The sequence below is a fragment of the Manacus candei genome, unplaced genomic scaffold (genome assembly GCF_025592945.1).
Source record: "Manacus candei isolate 608988 ecotype Guabito, Panama unplaced genomic scaffold, ASM2559294v1 h1tg000036l, whole genome shotgun sequence".
Lineage (NCBI taxonomy): Eukaryota > Metazoa > Chordata > Aves > Passeriformes > Pipridae > Manacus > Manacus candei.
In genome coordinates, this window is record NW_026138084.1 from 129,037 (window position 1) to 147,130 (window position 18,094).

At 53.2% G+C, this 18,094-nt stretch overlaps 2 protein-coding genes across 2 annotated transcripts; both read left to right on the forward strand.

The window, feature by feature from the left end:
- Nucleotides 1-4,796: 4,796 nt before the first annotated feature.
- MANF (mesencephalic astrocyte derived neurotrophic factor) lies at nucleotides 4,797-9,508 on the forward strand. The gene is made up of 4 exons (XM_051793424.1): nucleotides 4,797-4,958; nucleotides 7,055-7,182; nucleotides 7,985-8,126; nucleotides 9,074-9,508. Exons 1-4 carry the CDS (start codon nucleotides 4,871-4,873, stop codon nucleotides 9,256-9,258), a joined length of 543 nt encoding a protein of 180 aa, XP_051649384.1. The 5' UTR covers nucleotides 4,797-4,870; the 3' UTR covers nucleotides 9,259-9,508.
- Nucleotides 9,509-9,755: 247 nt separating this feature from the next.
- RBM15B (RNA binding motif protein 15B) lies at nucleotides 9,756-12,927 on the forward strand. Its single transcript, XM_051793423.1, has one exon. The coding sequence runs from the start codon at nucleotides 9,883-9,885 to the stop codon at nucleotides 12,643-12,645; it is 2,763 nt and encodes a 920-aa protein (XP_051649383.1). The 5' UTR covers nucleotides 9,756-9,882; the 3' UTR covers nucleotides 12,646-12,927.
- Nucleotides 12,928-18,094: the final 5,167 nt, after the last annotated feature.

The window sequence follows — 18,094 nt, forward strand, 5'->3', positions numbered from 1 at the left end:
TCTTTTCCTAATATCCAACCTGATCCTCCCCTGGCACAGTCTGAGGCCATTTCCAATTCTATTGATGCCTTAAGCCCCTAATGTTTTTTTTATTTTTCTAATATTTTTAAGACTTGTAAGTTTTATAAGTAGTGGAAGTAGATTTTAAAAGCAGCAACCCCCCCCCTTTGTCCCTTTCCCTTTCTCTAGCACCCTTGTTTACACATTCCTTAACCCTCTTACCCCATTCTATGCTCCCCATATCAATCCTACCCCTGAATACAGCAGAAATGTTTAGTCTTTTGTCAAGGCAAGGCCTAGATTGTTGGCAGAACAGCATATCAGGGCCTAAACCACAGAATACGGTCAAGAATGAGGTAACTATGTACCCTTTGTGCTCTGATGAGGAGGAAGGTGGGATGAACACGGGGTCCCAAAACCCCCAGACCCATTTCTCAGGGGGTGGACCCGGGGCAGACCAGAGTAAAGGCCACAGGGCGGACACATCTGGGATTGGATGGAGGGTTTCATAAAATGTGACATTTCAGGCATGTCTTGTAACAGCCTTGGCAAAATAAATCCTTTCTTATCTCACCCCTAATTAACTGCTCTGGAGATTTTTTCAGCACCAAAATTGCACGGTAACAATTGATAGTTACATGGAAGAAGAGGCAGCCTCCCAGCTGGCTACAACCTCCTTCCAGGTAGCTGCAGACAGCAGTAACTGAGCCTCCTTTTCTCAAGGCTAAACACCCCCAGTACCCTCAGCTGCTGCTTGTAGGACATACTCTCCAGACCCTTCACACTGTGTTCTATCAGACCCTTTGAGTCTGTTCCCAGTCAGACTTACCAAATATTAATTTTTTTTTTCTATTCAGATAAAAAATATATTTTTTAATTCAGATAAAAAATATTTATTAACCAAGCATAGGAAATAAAACCCGCATTTGGCACAACAAAAGGTGTGTGAAGCCCTCAGCTTTAAACAAGAGTTAAAAAAATATTCTAGTTTCTGTGAAAACCAACAGAACAATTTTTTCAGTGCAAGTCAAATACTTTATTTAAGCCAAGGCGACATCAGTCAGATTGAATTATAAATCCCATGTCCAAACACCTCCCCTTATCTAAATAAGAAAACTTCAGCACAGTTTCAATATATGACTTGTGCAACTCACTCAATATGAATTTCATTATAAAGCTGATAAGAGGAGACACCAAACCTCTAGAAACTACTCTAACCTGGCTGATAAAATTCAGCCCTTCACACCCTCTGCATAAATGGGCCTCTATTTGTAGATGCCTCTTAAACCATGGGCACAGACACACAGCATTTAGGAGGAAGAGGTCTGAGCTTGTCTGTCTTGACTGTTAGGAGAAGGTTCACATACCACTGCTTGCTTTTCACAGGCTTTACTGTCAATCCCACATACATTAAATTTGGAATAGCAGATCTATTACACTTGAGCTTCCATTCAGCATTCACTCACAGCAGTACTGCATTCCCTTTTCCCAAACTAACCTGGTTTCCCCTGCACCCTGACAGGACCTACTTCTTTATCCCCACAGACCAACACCTGAGGCTGAACCCCTTCATCCAACAGATTTGTGTTCTCGGACTGTAGAGCCAGCACAGGTCCAGCCCACACTGCAGCCTCACCATGAACTTGCAGCTTCCTCCACTCACCTAACAAACCTCCCAACAACTCCGATCCCCACAGAGCCACCAAGCCCAGTAACGTTCCGGCTCACTCCGGACATGCTTCCAAAACACTGACCAGAAGTCACTAGGGGTTTACTCCTCACTCACCCCCAAGCTCCAACTCTAAGTCTGGGATCATTCCCCAGCACAGTAACTCTCCTAATTCCCAGCACCTCACTTTTTCAGTGCTCTTTGCATTTAGTTCATGCTCTGACCAAACCCAGAGCCAGACACTTCAGAAGCCCAGGGAACAAACACAACCACCTCTGTCCCTCCAGCATCCTGCAGGTACAGCAATGGAATGGGCACAGCACTGGGACCTCCCCAGGAGAGAGCTAACACTGTGTTCCAGCACTAACTGCACAGTGTGGGACAGGAGTGGGAACCCTGAGCACTGGCTCCTGCACCCTCTGCATCTTCCTAATATCGATGTAAAATTCCACAGACATTTTGTCTCTCTTGTTCTCACACACAAGAACTCATCCCTTTGTTCTTGTCAGACTCCTCTGTATTCTGAAGAGGGAATGAACTGATGAGTATCCTCCTGCAGCTGTAGGTTTAGCTCAAACATTAAAATGTGACAGTAGAAAGGAGCTAAAGCTTCCTTAACAACTAAGAAGCTTTAAACAGTAACACCAGCCAACTTTTCCATCCAGAATTAAATCCTTAACCCAATCCTTTTTTAAAGGACAGCACTAGGAACCAGGAATCTAGATGCATCTCCAAGAATCGTGAGCACATGACACTGCAAAAATGTATCTGAGGCTCAGCCAGTGTTCTACTACCACTTACTGCTTACACATGAGGAAATTAAAGACCACATTTAAGAAAAAAGGAAAGTAAAAAAATAGGGTTTTAATTTTTCGATACCCCTCCAACTTGAACTGGTAGCAGTCTGAATGTCCCAACAGCACAAGCTCTCCATCACTCAGGTTTCAGACAGAACAAATCCCTAATGCTCCAGAGAGACAGTGGCTGGAGGGTGATGGAAGGAACAGAGCCCCAGAAACCTCACCATGGATCAAAAAGAAGCAGAAGGTAAAATGAAGGCAATCCTTCCTAGCTGCTGGAACATTGGAAAGTAAACCATAAATAAAAAGGAAAAAAAAATGGTATTTTTTCAGACCCAACTGAGGATCCCATATTGAAATAGAGAGAGAAGCTCATTTCCCAATCCAAAACCAAATAAAATTGCTCCTATACTGTCACACAGTCTGATCTATAAAAATGCATAAAGCTCCTACTTTGTTTGAAGATGTTTCATAATTGCACTACTTTGGTAGTTAAACTTCCTCCTTATTGTGAAGCTCCCAAATTCTCTTAATGCCAAATTTAAGCCCTACTTCCAATTAATTAATAAGCACTACATCTCAGGGCTCTTTTGTCCACTATCCTGATAAGAAATAAAGGCATTTTAAGCCACCACTTCTCTGCACAGCTAAGCAATCACCATGAGGTTTAGAAAAGCCAATATTCTTCCTAAAGTGCACTGATATTGAGTAATTCTGGGAATCATTATGGACTGAATTAAAAATAAATAAACAGAACAAGTCCGTAACATTATTACTGACCTTAATAAACAAATTTAGAGAGATTACAACATCTAGAAAGGTGCAAAACCACCGTTCTTGACAAACACCTGTGCTGCATTCACTCTGGCAAGACACAGTGTCCTAATTAGCGTCACCTGCTGTGACCGTTGCTGAATCACGTGCTCCTCCTCGTCTCACCTCATCAGGCTGATCATTTGCAGCTGATGACCTGCAAGTGTCTGATCAGACACTGAAAATTTCCCCACAGCTCCCACCATGGCTTTGCTTGGGGCAGGGACAACCAGGCTGCCTCAGGAGCCTTTCTGGGCCAAGAGAGCCCACCGAGCTCCATGTGGGGTCCCTTGCTGTAGCACAGGGCTGTATGATTTTGCCTCTCCCTTCCTTCAGTGGAACGATATCCCAGACACACACAGCCTTTTGTGTTCCTCCCCCCAACTTCGGGGCGTTTCAGTCATAAGCTCACAGGGTTGAGGATTGTTCAAGGTAGTTCCCAGCACATCCTGTGAAGGCTTTGGGAACAGAATGGCAATCACAAAAGATTTTCAGTCGGAAGGGACCCACAAGGATCAGCAAAATCAACTCCTGGTCCAACACAGGACAATCCCGAGAATCACACGATGTGCCTGAACAAAAGGTGATTGGCCCAGTGACTGGGATATTAAGTTGGAAATTTTTAAAAAATAACAGTAATATTTTCTTTTTACTTGACTCTGCAAAATCACCCACCCAAGAAGCTGCATGCTGGTTGTTATTTTAACCTCTCAGCTCTCAGCTGCCCCACCTCAAAGCACCCAGTCCTTGGACCTCACAGGGTGTGCCCAAAGCCACTGAGCCCATCTCTGTCCGTCCCATCCCCTCACAGGACACATGGTCATAGAATCATAGAATGTTAAGAGGCTGGAACGGACCTTAAAGACCATCTAATTAATACAACTCCCTGCCATGGGCAAGGGACACCTTCACTAGACCAGGTTGCTCCACGCCCCATCCAACCTGGCCTTAAATGCTCCCACAGAGAACGGGCAGTTTGTATCAGGGCCTCACCACCCTCACAGGGAAGAATTTCTTCCAACTATCTCACCTAAACTTTCCCTCTTTCAGTTTGTACCCATCACTCCTTGTCCTAACTCTGTAGTTCCCAACGAAGAGTCCCCAAGACCCCCCCACCCCGCAGCTCCTCTGCCCCACCAAACTCCCTCCCTCCCCAGACATGCAGACACGACCCCACTCACCCAGAGGTGCCACAGAGCCTCGCACAGGCCCTCTCCCCGCGGTGCCGCCCCGTCCGGGTCTGTGAGGCGGCCCCGGCGGGCGGTGCCTCAGACCGGGCCGGCCCCGCCCTGTCGCAGGTGTGAGGACCTGCCCCTTTCCAAGATGGCGCCCGCAGGCCGCCCTCAGGCAGCGCGTGCGGACGCTTTTTCCCTTAACAAACATGGCGGCGAGGGCAGGCGGGTCCCGCCGCCCACCCCCAATCAGCGGCCGCCAACTCTCCCGTGGAGGCGGTGGCGCGGCCAATGGGAGCGCGGAGCGTGGCGGCCGCGCGGAGAGCGGGCCAATGGGGCGGCGGCGGCGGGGGCGGGCGACGCGCGGCGGCGGTGCCTGGGGTGCCGGGGCGGCGGGCGCTGCCGGGCGAGGCGGGATGCGGGCGGCCCACGGGCTCTGCGCGGCGCTGGCCCTGCTCCTGCTACCGGCCGGCGGCCGGGCGCTGCGCGACGGGGACTGCGAGGGTGAGTGCGGACGGGCCCGGCCCGCGGGCACGGCGGGGGACAGGCCGCTCCTCGCCGCCGCCTTCCGCTGCCCGGCCCGCCCGCCCGACGCGAGAGGCCGGGACGCGGAGCAGCCTCGGGGCTGTGACAGCCCCGAGCGACAGCCCTCCCGCTGGGGCCGGGCCGGGCCGGCGGAGCGGTGCCTCCCGTGGCAGGAAAAGTCTTGGAAGTCCGGGCAAGCGCGGCCGGGCTGGGCCGGGCGATGCTCGGGGTGCCCGGTGCCGGGGCGGCCCGCGGGGGAGGCGGGGCGGGGCTGCCGGCCGGGCCCCTCGCCGGACGGGACCTCCCTCCCGGGGGCGCTGCGCTCTGCCGGCAAGTTGCCGGACCCTCTCAGCGGGGTCAGCGGTAGCGCAGAGTCCCCAGGGAAAGGGAGCCCGACCCCGGGGACGTCCGGGCTGGGTGATCGGCACTGTCGCAGCTCGCCACCCGCGGGCAGCGCTGCCGGTCGGCTGAGTGACCGGGGCAGGGAGCAGAACGCCAGAGCGGTTAGTCACCGGGACTCCCTCTTATTCATCACACTGTTAGTTCACCCAGCGCCTGCTGGAGTGCTCCGAGTATCCTCGGTGCGCGCAGCCGGGAGCAGCTAATCTAAATCAAACCGGGCCCCTCCGTGTACCATGGGAGTACAAACGCCTCGGGGATGAAACCCGTTGAGCTGCACAGCAAATTAAACTGCTCTTGCGCGAACTGAACATTTCCCATTTGGAGCAAGAAGAACTCTAAGTGGGGCCATAGTAGCTGGTTGGGAGTTTGGGGTACTAGCACCTCTCCTCCTCTTTATAGGGAGAGCAACAATAAGACAGGAGGGGAGGGAACTTGGTAAATCAAAACTTCCATCTGCTGTCCCAGCACTAGTTTGGAAACTTGTTTCTACTTGTACTGTGGCCACTGGTGCCACTGCCTCCAGCAGTTTTGTTTTTCCCGAGGTTTTCACTTCCCAACAGCACAGAGTGGACATCAGTGCATGTCTGTGCCTAGGGACAGACTGGTGTGAGGTAAACGAGGGTGTGTATGTATACAAAAAATGTTTTCCTAAATGGCTTATAATTAATGACAGTAAGTTTCTACTCGGTTCCATGGTGGCCATACTCCATTTCCTGTACTGCCCAATTCCCATGCCATGCCATGTGTTCAGAGTTGAATACAAGTTGCTAATGACAGTAACATTTGCCAGACTCTTCCTGTTGTGGTAAACAAATCCCATAAAAGACATAACTCATACCTGTTCCTTGGAGGCAGGTCTAGGCCTGGCACTTGTCTCACACCGGGAAGGGGTGAGAACCCCCAGGTCCTGCTGCAGGAATTGGTGGGGCTGCAGAGCTCTCAATCCAGGTGATGCTGATGTCCACTGGCAAGTTGTGAGCAGCAGGATGGCCAGAATCTGACCCTCAGGGTGTCCCTCAGTCACCCCACGGCACAGATCCCACGGGCTGTCTGCCTTCCTTCCCAGCCACACAGGGCCGCTGTGCTTTGGAATGTGTGCGGAGCGACTGCTGCCAGGGAAGGAGTGACTGAGCTGTACAGCCCCTCCCGCAGGCAGGAACATGGATCCGTCCTCTCAGATGCTGCTGCACTTGTGGAAGTTGCACTATGTCTAAGACTGTTCCCTCCTTCCGTCTGAAAACGCGTCAGAAGCTTGTGGAAATGAAGAGAGGAGACACGTGCCACGAGGACACAGCCGGGATCAAATAATTCCTTTTTCTCTTGGAAACAGTTTCAAGTGAAGCAGCTGGGTAATCAGTGATACTGAAATCAGCACATGGGGAGTCTGCAGGATTATGTACACACTTGGTTTTCTGCCAGCACTGGGTTTGAAGACACTTGCATGGATCTGGTTTCTCAGGTTGCCACAAACCCACCAAAAGTATCAGGGTCTGTTATTGATTCACATGTGCTCTAAAAGATGTTCTGAAACATGGGTGACATCACTGGCTTATAATGCAGCTTCTAAAAGTTCTATTCTCCAGATCCCTTATTCCATTTCCCTACAAATGTCCTCTAGGAGCTGCCACAAGATTACTTCACTGGCCAATAACTCCATCCACCTTCCCTTCCAGTGTGTGTCACGTTCCTGGGAAGGTTCTACCAGAGTTTAAAGGACAATGACATCGAATTCACACCTTCCAGTATTGAAAAGGAGCTCTTGAAATCCTGCAAAGAAGCAAAAGGCAAAGAGAACCGCCTGGTAAGTAGTAGTAGTCGATGGTACTTGCCTCCTGAGGGAATAAGTTGTAGGATACTTGGCAAACAAGGGGAAACCAATGCCTCTGAGATTATGATATAGCTTCCCAGGGGCTGTTCGTCCTGCTTCTGTGGCTACAATTGGTCCTGTATTTTTTATAAGAGAGGACTTGAGGAGTTTGACCTCTTCACCTTAAAAAAAAAAAAAAGAAAAAAACCCCAACCTGTCTACAGACATCGGACTGGCTGGCCTTGTGTCTCCCTTGTTACTGAAGCACTGGGGATTACAAAGCTTTTATTTGCTGTAGGGCTTCCCTGTCCCTTAGACAGTATTTGAGGTGCTATATATAAGCTGTTAAAATATTTATACTCTCTGGCTGTTTAGCTGCAAAACTAAATTAAGGAAAACCAACTTGCCCTAACTAAAAACCGAAGGCAATCTGTGAATGAAGAGCCCCAAGGAAAAGGCCCTGAACTAGAGGCACTGTGAGACGTAGAGAGGGGGAACACTTCAGGGAGTCTTTTCTCCTTGAAGGAAGAAGACTTCATTCTTAATCCAGTTCAGTTTTCATAAGGCTGAGAAACAAGAGAACCAGTCTGGGCAGCTGTAAAAGCAGTGAAATGGAACACACCTGCTCAGTAGCCTGGGTTCAGAGTTGGGCTCCTTTTTCCATCTGTAGTGGTCACTTGGAGAGGTTCTGTAACAGCAAACATCCAGCTGCCAAAACAAGTGAGGGAAGGGATAGCAAACTCTCCTGTTAAAAGCCTTTTTCCATACAATCCCATCACTCTTGTCTTCCCTCTAGTGCTATTACATTGGGGCTACAAGTGATGCAGCCACCAAAATCATTAATGAGGTGTCAAAGCCCATGAGTCATCACATCCCCGTGGAAAAGATCTGTGAGAAGCTAAAGAAGAAAGACAGTCAGATCTGTGAACTAAAATATGGTAAGTTGCCAGCACAAGGGGGAATGCCCATGCTTTTCTGGGGTGTGGATCTCTGGGGTAAAAAGCAGCATGCTAAAACTACTCAGCCCAAAATTCTGTAGCCTAGATAGGTTGTGCAACCTGGGTTGCTCTTCATGAATATCCTAGAGAGTTTTATGGAGGTGCTCAGGTACAATTGTTGGCCGCTAACCCTTCTTAGCTTCTGCAGGGGACTCTGATCTGCCCTGAAATAACTAACTCCCTGGTGCTCACACTGCTGTTGGGAATATCTTGCTTGGGAGGGCGTGTGGTACAGCCTGTCCTAGGGAGCAGGCAGGGGTGTCACTGTGGCTGGGACTCGAGCCCTTGGCTGAGCTCTGCAGTTGCAGCTGCTCTCCTGTTTCCAGCAGCAGGGAATGCTGCTTTCTCACCTCCTCTGGTGTCTGCTCACAGCATTCCACACTCTATTTCTCACCACCTTCCTTGAACTCTCATGTTCCTAGATTACTCCTCTTCCTGAAAAGACTAATATGAAGAGCAGGCATGGAAATACCTCCTGCTGCTTTCCTATATCTCTGCCCTTACATGCCCAGGAGACACCCCTTGGATTGTAGGTCTTTATACCTCTCACTTCTCTTGTGTCCTGTTGCTTCCTAAAAAGCTTTTTTGTTGTTGTCACTTGCTTATCTTTCCTCTAAAATCACCCTGCTACCTTTCATTCATCCAGTGAAAGAGAGAAGTGTCGCTGCTGATATAATAAAGGGGCATTCAGGGCTATTGTGGAAGACCTACATCGAAGCTGCAGCCAAGCATTCTGGCTTCTAATAACAACTTATAGCATTAAGAGCCTTACCACTATCCAAAGCCTAACTTAGGCGTTCCTCCCACTCCTGGCACCTCTCCCTATCTCGGGCTGGGACTTCCCTGCCCTCTCCGTGTGTCTGAGTGCGGCTCTGCTCTCCCCGCAGACAAGCAGATCGACCTGAGCACGGCTGACCTGCGCAAGCTGCGCGTCAAGGAGCTGCGGCGGATCCTGGACGACTGGGGTGAGGTGTGCAAGGGCTGCGCAGAGAAGTCTGACTTCATCCGCAGGATCCACGAACTGATGCCCAAGTACGCGCCGAGGGCAGCCGGCGCCCGGGCGGACCTGTGAGGGGCGACCCCGGGGCTCTGAGGGGCGACCCCGAGGTGACCACGGGGCTCTGAGGCGTCTTGGAGGGGCGATCGCAGGGCACCGAGGGGCGATCCTGGGGTGACCCCGGGGCTCTGAGGGGCGATCCCCGGGCTTTGAGGGGCGATTCTGGGGGTCGAGACCGGGGCTCCAAGGGGTCTCTGAGGGGCGACCCCGGCCCCGCGCTTTGTACGGGACGTTCATTAAAGTTCGCCGGTGTGCACCGGGCGGAGCCGTGCCGTGTGACGTGATTTCCGGACACACCCGCGCACCCCCATCCCCTCCCGCCCCGCCTGATCCCGACATTCCCCCTTCTCCCCCTCCTCTCTCCCGCTGTTCCAGCGGGTCCGGCCCCGCGCGCCCCCTCAGCCCTCGCGGGGGGCGGGGTCTCGCCGCCCTGCCCTGATTGGCCGCCCCGCCCGTCGCGCGCAGGCGGCGGGAAGCGCCGCGTGACGTCACGGCCCCGTGACGCCGGGCTGCGGCGCGGCGCGCGCGGAGCGATGACGTAGGGCCCGCGCGGCGCGGCGGCCGGAGCCGCCTTCGCTCCCTTTTGTCCAAGATGGCGGCGGCCGCCGGAGGCGCCTCCTGAGCCGCGGGCCCGGCGCGATGAAGCGCGGCAGCGACCGCGACTCGAGCCCGCCGGGGGCCGCGGGCGGGCGCGCCGCCGCCGCCGCCAAGCGGCCCCGAGACCGCGACCGCGAGAGCAGCAGCCGGCGCGGCCCGCACCGCAGCTCGGGCGCCTCCCGCAGCAGCCGGGACAAGTCCACGCCCGGCGGCGGCGGAGGCGGCGGCACCACCACCAGCAGCAGCAGCAGCGGCGGCGGCGGAGGCGGCTCCAGCTCCCGCAGCCACCGCGGCGATGAGCGCGCCGGCGGCGGCGGCGACTCGAACCACCGCCCGGCGGGCAGCGGCTCGGCCTCAGGCGCCCGCGGCGGCAGCCAGGCCGCCCCCTCCTCCTCCTCCTCCTCCTCCTCCTCGTCCCGGGCGCTCGGCGTGCCCAAGGCCAAGGCGCTGCCGGGCGCCGTGGTGGCCCCGTCGCTGCTGCTGGCCGGGCCGCCGCCGGGCGCCGCGCCCTCGCTGCTGCTGGCGCCGCTCGGGGGCTCGGCCGGGCTGGCCGGGGAGCCGCCCGGCTCCTGCGAGTACAAGACGCTGCTGGTGAGCGGGCTGAGCGCGGCCCTGCCCGACCAGCTGCTGGAGGACGGGCTGTTCCGCCTCTTCCAGCGCTTCGCGGGCGGGGGCGCCGGGGACATCAGTGTCAAGCTCTCGCACACGCCCGAGCTCGGCCGCGTCGCCTACGTCAACTTCCGACACCCCGGGGATGCCCGCGACGCCCGGCGGCACGCCCGCGCCCGGCAGCTGCTGCTCTACGACCGGCCGCTCAAGGTGGAGCCCGTGTACCTGCGCGGGGGCCGCCGCAGCCGCACGCCGCCCCCCGCGCCCTCCCCGGAGCCGCTGGGCTACCTGCCGCCCCTGCACAGCGCATACCAGTACAAGCAGCGCTCGCTGTCGCCGGTCACCAGCCCCTTGCTGCGGGAGCCGCGGCCCCGCCACGCTCACGCCGCCGCCGCTGCCTTCGCGCTGGAGGCAGCGGCCATCGGGCTGTCCCGGGAGCGGGAGCGCGCCCTGGATTACTACGGGCTGTACGACGAGCGCGGCCGCCCCTACAGCTACCCCATCGTGGCCGAGGAGGACCTGATGCCCGAGGATGACCAGAGGGCCACCCGCAACCTCTTCATCGGCAACCTGGACCACAACGTGTCGGAGGTGGAGCTGCGCCGCGCCTTCGAGAAGTACGGCATCATCGAGGAGGTGGTGATCAAGCGCCCTGCACGCGGCCAGGGCGGCGCCTACGCCTTCCTCAAGTTCCAGAACCTGGACATGGCTCACCGGGCCAAGGTAGCCATGTCAGGCCGCGTTGTTGGCAGGAACCCCATCAAAATCGGCTACGGGAAAGCCAACCCCACCACCCGGCTGTGGGTGGGGGGCCTGGGCCCCAGCACCTCCCTGGCCGCCCTGGCCAGGGAGTTCGACCGCTTCGGCAGCATCAGGACTATTGACTACGTGAAGGGCGACAGCTTCGCCTACATCCAGTACGAGAGCCTGGACGCCGCCCAGGCCGCCTGCGCGCAGATGAGGGGCTTCCCCCTGGGTGGCCCGGAGAGGAGGCTCCGAGTGGATTTTGCCAAAGCAGAAGAGACGAGATACCCGCAGCAGTACCAGCCCGCGCCGCTGCCCGTGCACTACGAGCTGCTGGCCGATGGGTACAGCCGGCACCGGAGCCTGGAGCAAGACTTGAGGGTGCGGGATAGGACTCCTCCGCACCTCCTGTACTCGGACAGAGACAGGAGCTTTGTGGAGGCAGACTGGGCCAGCCCTGCCAAAAATGCCGAGCGCAGGAACAACCTGGAGAGCTACAGCCGGTCCGTGCGCAGCAGGAGCGGGGAGCGCTGGGGCGGCGACGGCGACCGCAGCGTGCCCAAACCCTGGGAAGAGAGGCGGAAACGCCGGAGCCTCTCCAGCGACCGCGGGAGGACTACTCACTCGCCTTACGAGGACAGAAGCAGGACAAAGGCCAGTGGGCCAGCTCTAGACCGCAGCCCTGACAGGGCTCGCAAGGAGAATCACACTACAGAACCCGGGGCCGAGAAAGAGCAGAGCAACTCCCTCCAGAACAATCGCCACGCGGCTGAGGAGAAGCCCCATCGCGAGCCATCCGATGCTCCCCAGCCCAAAAAAAGGGACAGCGAACGCAATCATCGAACTGGTGAATCGGAATCAAAAACTCACGAGGAGCCAAAATCCGAGACCAAAAAGCTAAAGAATTTATCAGAATATGCTCAGACACTGCAGCTTGCTTGGAATGGGCTTCTTGTGCTAAAAAACAGCTGCTTCCCCACCTCTATGCACATCCTGGAGGGAGACCTGGGTGTCATCAACGGACTCCTCAAAGACCATTCGTCCGGCGGGAAGTTGACGCAGCTCAAAATCGCGCAGAGACTCCGGCTGGACCAGCCCAAGCTGGACGAAGTCACCCGCCGCATCAAACAAGGCAGCCCCAACGGCTACGCCGTGCTCCTGGCCACCCAGTCCGCCCCGGCAGGGGCAGGGGCCGAGGGGACCTTCCCTGCTGTGGAGCCTGGCTTGCAGCGACGGCTTCTCAGGAATCTGGTCTCCTACTTGAAACAGAAGCAGGCTGCTGGGGTTATCAGCCTGCCCGTGGGAGGGGCGAAGGGCAGGGACAGCACAGGCATGCTTTACGCGTTCCCTCCTTGCGAGTTCTCTCAGCAGTACCTCCAGTCAGCACTAAGGACATTGGGGAAGTTAGAAGAAGAACATATGGTGATAGTTATAGTCAAAGACACTGCCTAGCCCACACTGTCTTTTCAAATTTCATGTTTTCTTTGTGTGTCACACAACCCAGTTGTTTTTAAGGCTGATCATTTTGGCGGAGGCTCAAAACACCTCGGCCAAAGTGGTAAGATTTTTAGTTTCTAATTAATTTTAATACCTATAATATCTATTAAAATTTTAAATAGAGCCCATTTTATTCGTTTTTAATATGTGACACTGTCCGCTGTTGTTCTGTATTTTTATTTTTTAACTGTATGAAAAGTTGTCAGTAAAGCCTTGTTCACTGATGGATTTCTAAAATTGTGCGGTATCCGAGTTCTTACGGCTCAGGAAGGGCCAGTTCCCTGTGCAGGAGCATCCACCTGAGGCCCCAGCTTGGTTCAGTTTCTCAGACTCCAGCCTTCTGCACCTCCTTCATCTCTATATGTGTCCTTCGAGGTGGGAGGGGAAGGGGGTTCTTTGTGCTGCATGAGAGACTCAAAGGTTGGCTCTCTTATTTTTTTTCTGTCCTGTTGGCTTTTTATTTCATAAATTTGAGTCTGGATGCATTCCTGTTGAGTCTCTGTTTGAGGATAGAAGCTTCCCAGGAAGCCAGCTACCAAGGAAGCAAATCCTGATCAAGAGTAGAACTGGTTTTTATACACAACAAAAAATTACAGTTGATAATTAATTAGCAAAAAGTTTGCTGCTAAGGAGTCAACCCCGTATTCAAGTTGGTGAGCTTTGAGAGCACTGATAAATCTCAGCCATAGAAGCTCTTGGATAAAACAAAAGAGGTTTGACATTCCCAGTTTTTATAAAAGGAAAAAAAGCGAAGCAGGAGAAAAAAAAAGTGATTTAAGGGGAACCCTCTTGGGCCCATTGTAGATGTGGACAAGCAAAGGGCACAAAGGTATTTGGTGAGCTGGAGCTGCCATTTGCATAGTCCATCACGTTGCACTACCTGAAATCCTTAATTGAAAAATGGCAATTTTTTTTTTTTTTTTTTTTTTTTTTTGCTGGAGTTAAAGTTTAACTCTTGTAAGCTTGTTAAGGCCTACAAGGAAAGAGAGAAACATATCTGGCTGTCTGAGAACGTGTTACTTTACTGCAGGTGACCTGTGACTGTAGGAACTGCTGGAGATCAAAGTTGGAGATCTGAGATGGGGTGGGTCCATCACCTTTGCTGTCTGTGGTAGGAGGTGGTTGTTAGGAGAGACCAGGACCTCTGCACCTCTTGAGTGCTCAGCAACATAAGGATGTGGTAGCGAGTCCAAATTGGAGTTAAAATCCACAGTTAGGTTTGGGGATCTTTTTATTTTTTAAAACGATGCCTGTAGATTTTAGGAAGCTTACAGAAAATTGTGTGGGATTAAAAACACTAAAGTTTCTTTAAATTTGCAGGGGGTTTTTTGTTTGTTTTGGTGGTAAGCAAGTGAACAGAATCCTGGGAGAACCAGAGTCTGTCTTGCACTACTCTCTGTGACCCAGCAACTCACTTGCTGATGGCTGCCAAAGGCCCTTCTAAAACTGCTCTCAGGTATGATTGGTGTCAAAACCTATTTAGCAGGGAGCATAAACTCAGTGTAAGATGCTTTTATTTTTTTATTTTTTAACCCTGCAGTGTCACAGTAGGGACATGGTCATGTGTGAGCAGTTGCTTAATTTAATAATGTGTTGATATCAACAAGTGTGGGTTGGTTTGTTGAGTTTTTTTTGTTATTTTAACATTCAATACTGTGATTATATTAAAAGTAAATCTAATGAGTTAGTGTGATCAGGAGAGGGTTTGCATTTCACTTGATGCATCTTCTGTACCCCAGAAAATGTTAATTCTGTCCGTAAGGGCCCGAGTACAGCTCGGAGGCCGCGGAGGGTGTTGTCCATGGGGGTGCAGGCACAGGTCAGGGAGAGGTGAGCTGGCTGCTCTGCCAGGAGCAGCAGGGACCTGGGAAAGCTGTGGGGACAGAGGAGCAACTCCAGCACTCCCAGCCGCCCTCCAGGCTGGCTGCACTGGTGGCACAGGGAGGTGCAGGGGAGCTGGACTGCCCCGGCTTTACAAGGTTACAGGAACAAGGACTTAAACCTTGTGACCAAGTCCCCGATGCTGTTGTACCGAAGACAGTGTCAAATGTCAACAATTGTAAGATTAAGTGTTATCTGAAACCAAGTGCTATTAAATGCCCCTCATGGCCGAGTCCTAGAGTGATTTAGAGCCTTTTGTGGGAGTCTCCTGTGCATTGGAGGTGTCCTGGAAGTGTCCTGCAGCCTGAGGCAGAGCGTGTCGTGGTGCCACAGCAGTGCCTGCCTGGCTTTGTGGTGGCAGGGAGCTGTAGCTCGAGCTGCTGTGGCGTGGCCTCGTGTGTGCCTTTGCGTGTGTTATGGTGTGTGAATGTGAGGAATTGAAAGGGAAAAAAAAAAGCTGCAACCGCTTCCTGGCAAGGGAACAGCCTGAAATCCCCCATCTCCCACTTCCCTTGTGAAATCAGTAAATAGGGTTATTTAGAAGGTAAACGTCATCCTGCGTTGGGTTGGGTAAGAGTTTTAATGATGGGATCTCTGTTCCCAGAGAGGGGCTGATGGGTGTGAGCATGTGTGCATGGACCAAACAGATTTCCCTCCTACCAACAAATTAAAAGGAGAAGTCAGAGAGTTAAGGAAAAAACACCTTGGGAGAGAAGCAGCAGCATCCCTCTGACATGATGACCTGAGCCTCCCTGCTCCCTGGCATGCAAGGGAGCCACAGCCTTGTTTGAACAGACTGTGCCAAGGCCAAAGGACCTGTCCTGCAGTTGTGTCCTCCTTCCCATCCCTTCACACTTGTATCCAGGCTGGTCCAAGAGAAACAGGCCTGAAAAAGGCTTGACCATTACAGCAAAATAACACTACATCTGTATCTTAGAGCATCAGAGACTTGTCCCTTAAACTGGGATGGGCTGCAGTTCTGGGGAGAAGTTCCACAATATGGGGCAGGCCTGAGACACGTGGTGATGTAGGAAGATGTGGGGTATGACAGTGCTGGGGGGTTGGGAGGTGGGTGTGCCTTTCAGCCCGGGACAGTAGGAGCAGTGGGGTAATCACAGCAGGGTAATGGTCTGGGCTCTTTGAGGGTGCTCTGAAACTCAAGTGGGACTGGGTGTGAGAGGATGGGTTGGCTGGTCTGAGAGCATTAGTGCTCAGACTGAGCTACTCCATCTTTTATTTTAAACACTCCTTCAGCAAACATTTGGGTCTTTAACTTCAGTTGCTGGCTGCCTTTACTACAAAAAAAACCAGGGATGAAGGCCAGCCCTGGGTGAGCTGTGACCAGTGCTGAGGAGCCCATCACACCTCAGTTACCACCCTTCCCTGACACAAAGGTTAAGCCACTGCCCAGCCCCGGGGTTTGTACCCTGCTCTCCCAGGGATGTGCTCTCCCTCCCAGGTGCTGGCACAGGCATTCCACAGGCTGTGCTCCACAGAAGGGTGTTGCTGCACCAAATGGGCTGAGCAGTTACCTGGGGTTGGGTCCCAGAGTGAGGAGGACCACACATAGGAACGACACTGACAGGAGGGCACAGGCTGTGCTGGGCTCTGCTCACATTGTGGGAGGAAACACATCCTTCCTGCAGGGGCTCCTCTGCTGCAGAGGTCGGTGGGTGTCTCAGCCAGCTGGCAGGACATTTAAATCTCCTTCCACCCCCTAAGCCAGGGCCTGTAACAGCTGCATAGAAGAAATATTGTATGGCATCACGTCAGCCATGTGCTGTGTGTATTCCAAAAGATTATAGGACTTTTTCCAAGCACTCTGCTTTTAAATAGATTAAATCATGATGTCAGGGGAAGAGGTGATTTTTCCAAATGCTGAGATTTTCCCCCTATCTCAAGTAGTTGCAGAATTATGGACTTAAACAAACAAATCCTTGCTAGTCCCCAAGTCTGAATCCTGATTTGCACCCAGGCTGTTACAGTCACCTGTTCACCAGCAGCCTTCAGTGACACCCCCCAGTAACACAGGGTTCAGGCAGCCTCCCTCAGCTGTGAATTTAACTTCAGAGAGGCTGGGTCTGCCCAGAACAGGCAGCAGGGGCCGCTTCAGCAGGTTTGGGGGGGTGACCTGCAGGCTCTACCTCCTTCAGCACAAGGTAATGCCCAAACAGTCCCTTTGGCTCTGTCCAGTGAAGTCAGGGCAGGTGTGGGAGGGGAGAGCATACTTACAGCAGATGTACTTACAGAGATATACTTACAGCAGCCCAGGTTCAAGTCAAATGTACACACAGGAGCTCCATCCTACGTGTTTTGGTTCTGTTTCACACAACTAGTAGGCAAATTTCTCTGAGCCAGCCAGGCCCAAACCAGCAGCAGATGCTGCCCATTACAGCTGGGGTATAATGCCAGAACAAGACACAGGCATCTGGCACAGCAGTTCCCTGGTAGTAGTAGCTGAGTACAAGCTTTACTTTCTTTTTCCTCCTCCTAAGCAGCACATTTTCTATGGTGAAGTCAGATAAGATGGTTTCTGATAAGGCAGAGGCTGCTTCCACAGCTGTTGGGTGGCATATCCGATTTTCAATCCCCTCATTTAATCAGAATGCTGCTCCAACTGCTGTCCTTAAATGCTGTAGTAATTGCAACTCGTTCATCTTTATCGACTCTGTAGGGTACAATTATCCATTATAAGTTGCAGCAGAACCTTTCTTTTTAATTATTAACAAGCAGCCCTGGGTAAGTGCATTAAGTAGATGCAATGCTTGAGGGAAGAAAAACTATCCCTTCCCTCAGTTAAAAAGGAAATCCTTCCTCTTCCAGCAGGCCCTTAAGCTTACTTGAAATGCAGAGTTCGTGGTGGAAAACTGGCTGTAGTGTCGAGTGAGAAGCCTCAAGTTCCCTGTTCTGCTTAAAACCCTATTCTGAAAGTGGGCAAAACAGAGAAAGGGTTAAAAAGTGAGTGGATGTTATCTGAACACCTGGGAATAAACAGCTCAGGTAGTGGCCTCGTCCAAGCAAGCAGGGAGCACACTCACCTGCCAGCTCTGACCCGCCGTGCAGTGGGTGCTGCACTGTGAAATCAAACACTCCCCTGCCAGTTCTGAGGGCAGGGCCCTGGTCATGCACCAACAGGAGCCCCTGATTTGTGTTCTGCCCAGACAGCCACAGGGCAGCCTGGCAATGCCAGAGCACAGGAGGAGGGCTGTGCTGCTCCCACCTCCTGACACACACCAGGGAGGGGGTGAATTCTCTGGCTCAGCTACACAGTGGACACTCCAGTGCACCTTCACACACCACCACAGCCTGGCACCAAGCAGCACGTCCCAGCTCCCACCTGGATGCCCACACTGGGAATTCCAGGCTGTCAAGCAACCCAAGTGATCAGACTGGAACCCACAGGCACTGTGCAATGTCCATCCTAATGGAGTCTGTGCTCCCAAAGCTCACTCCTGTTTACTCTGCCCTTCCTTCCTCACTGCAGCCAGGCCACCAGCTACACCTGGCTGCTCTCCAGCCAAGC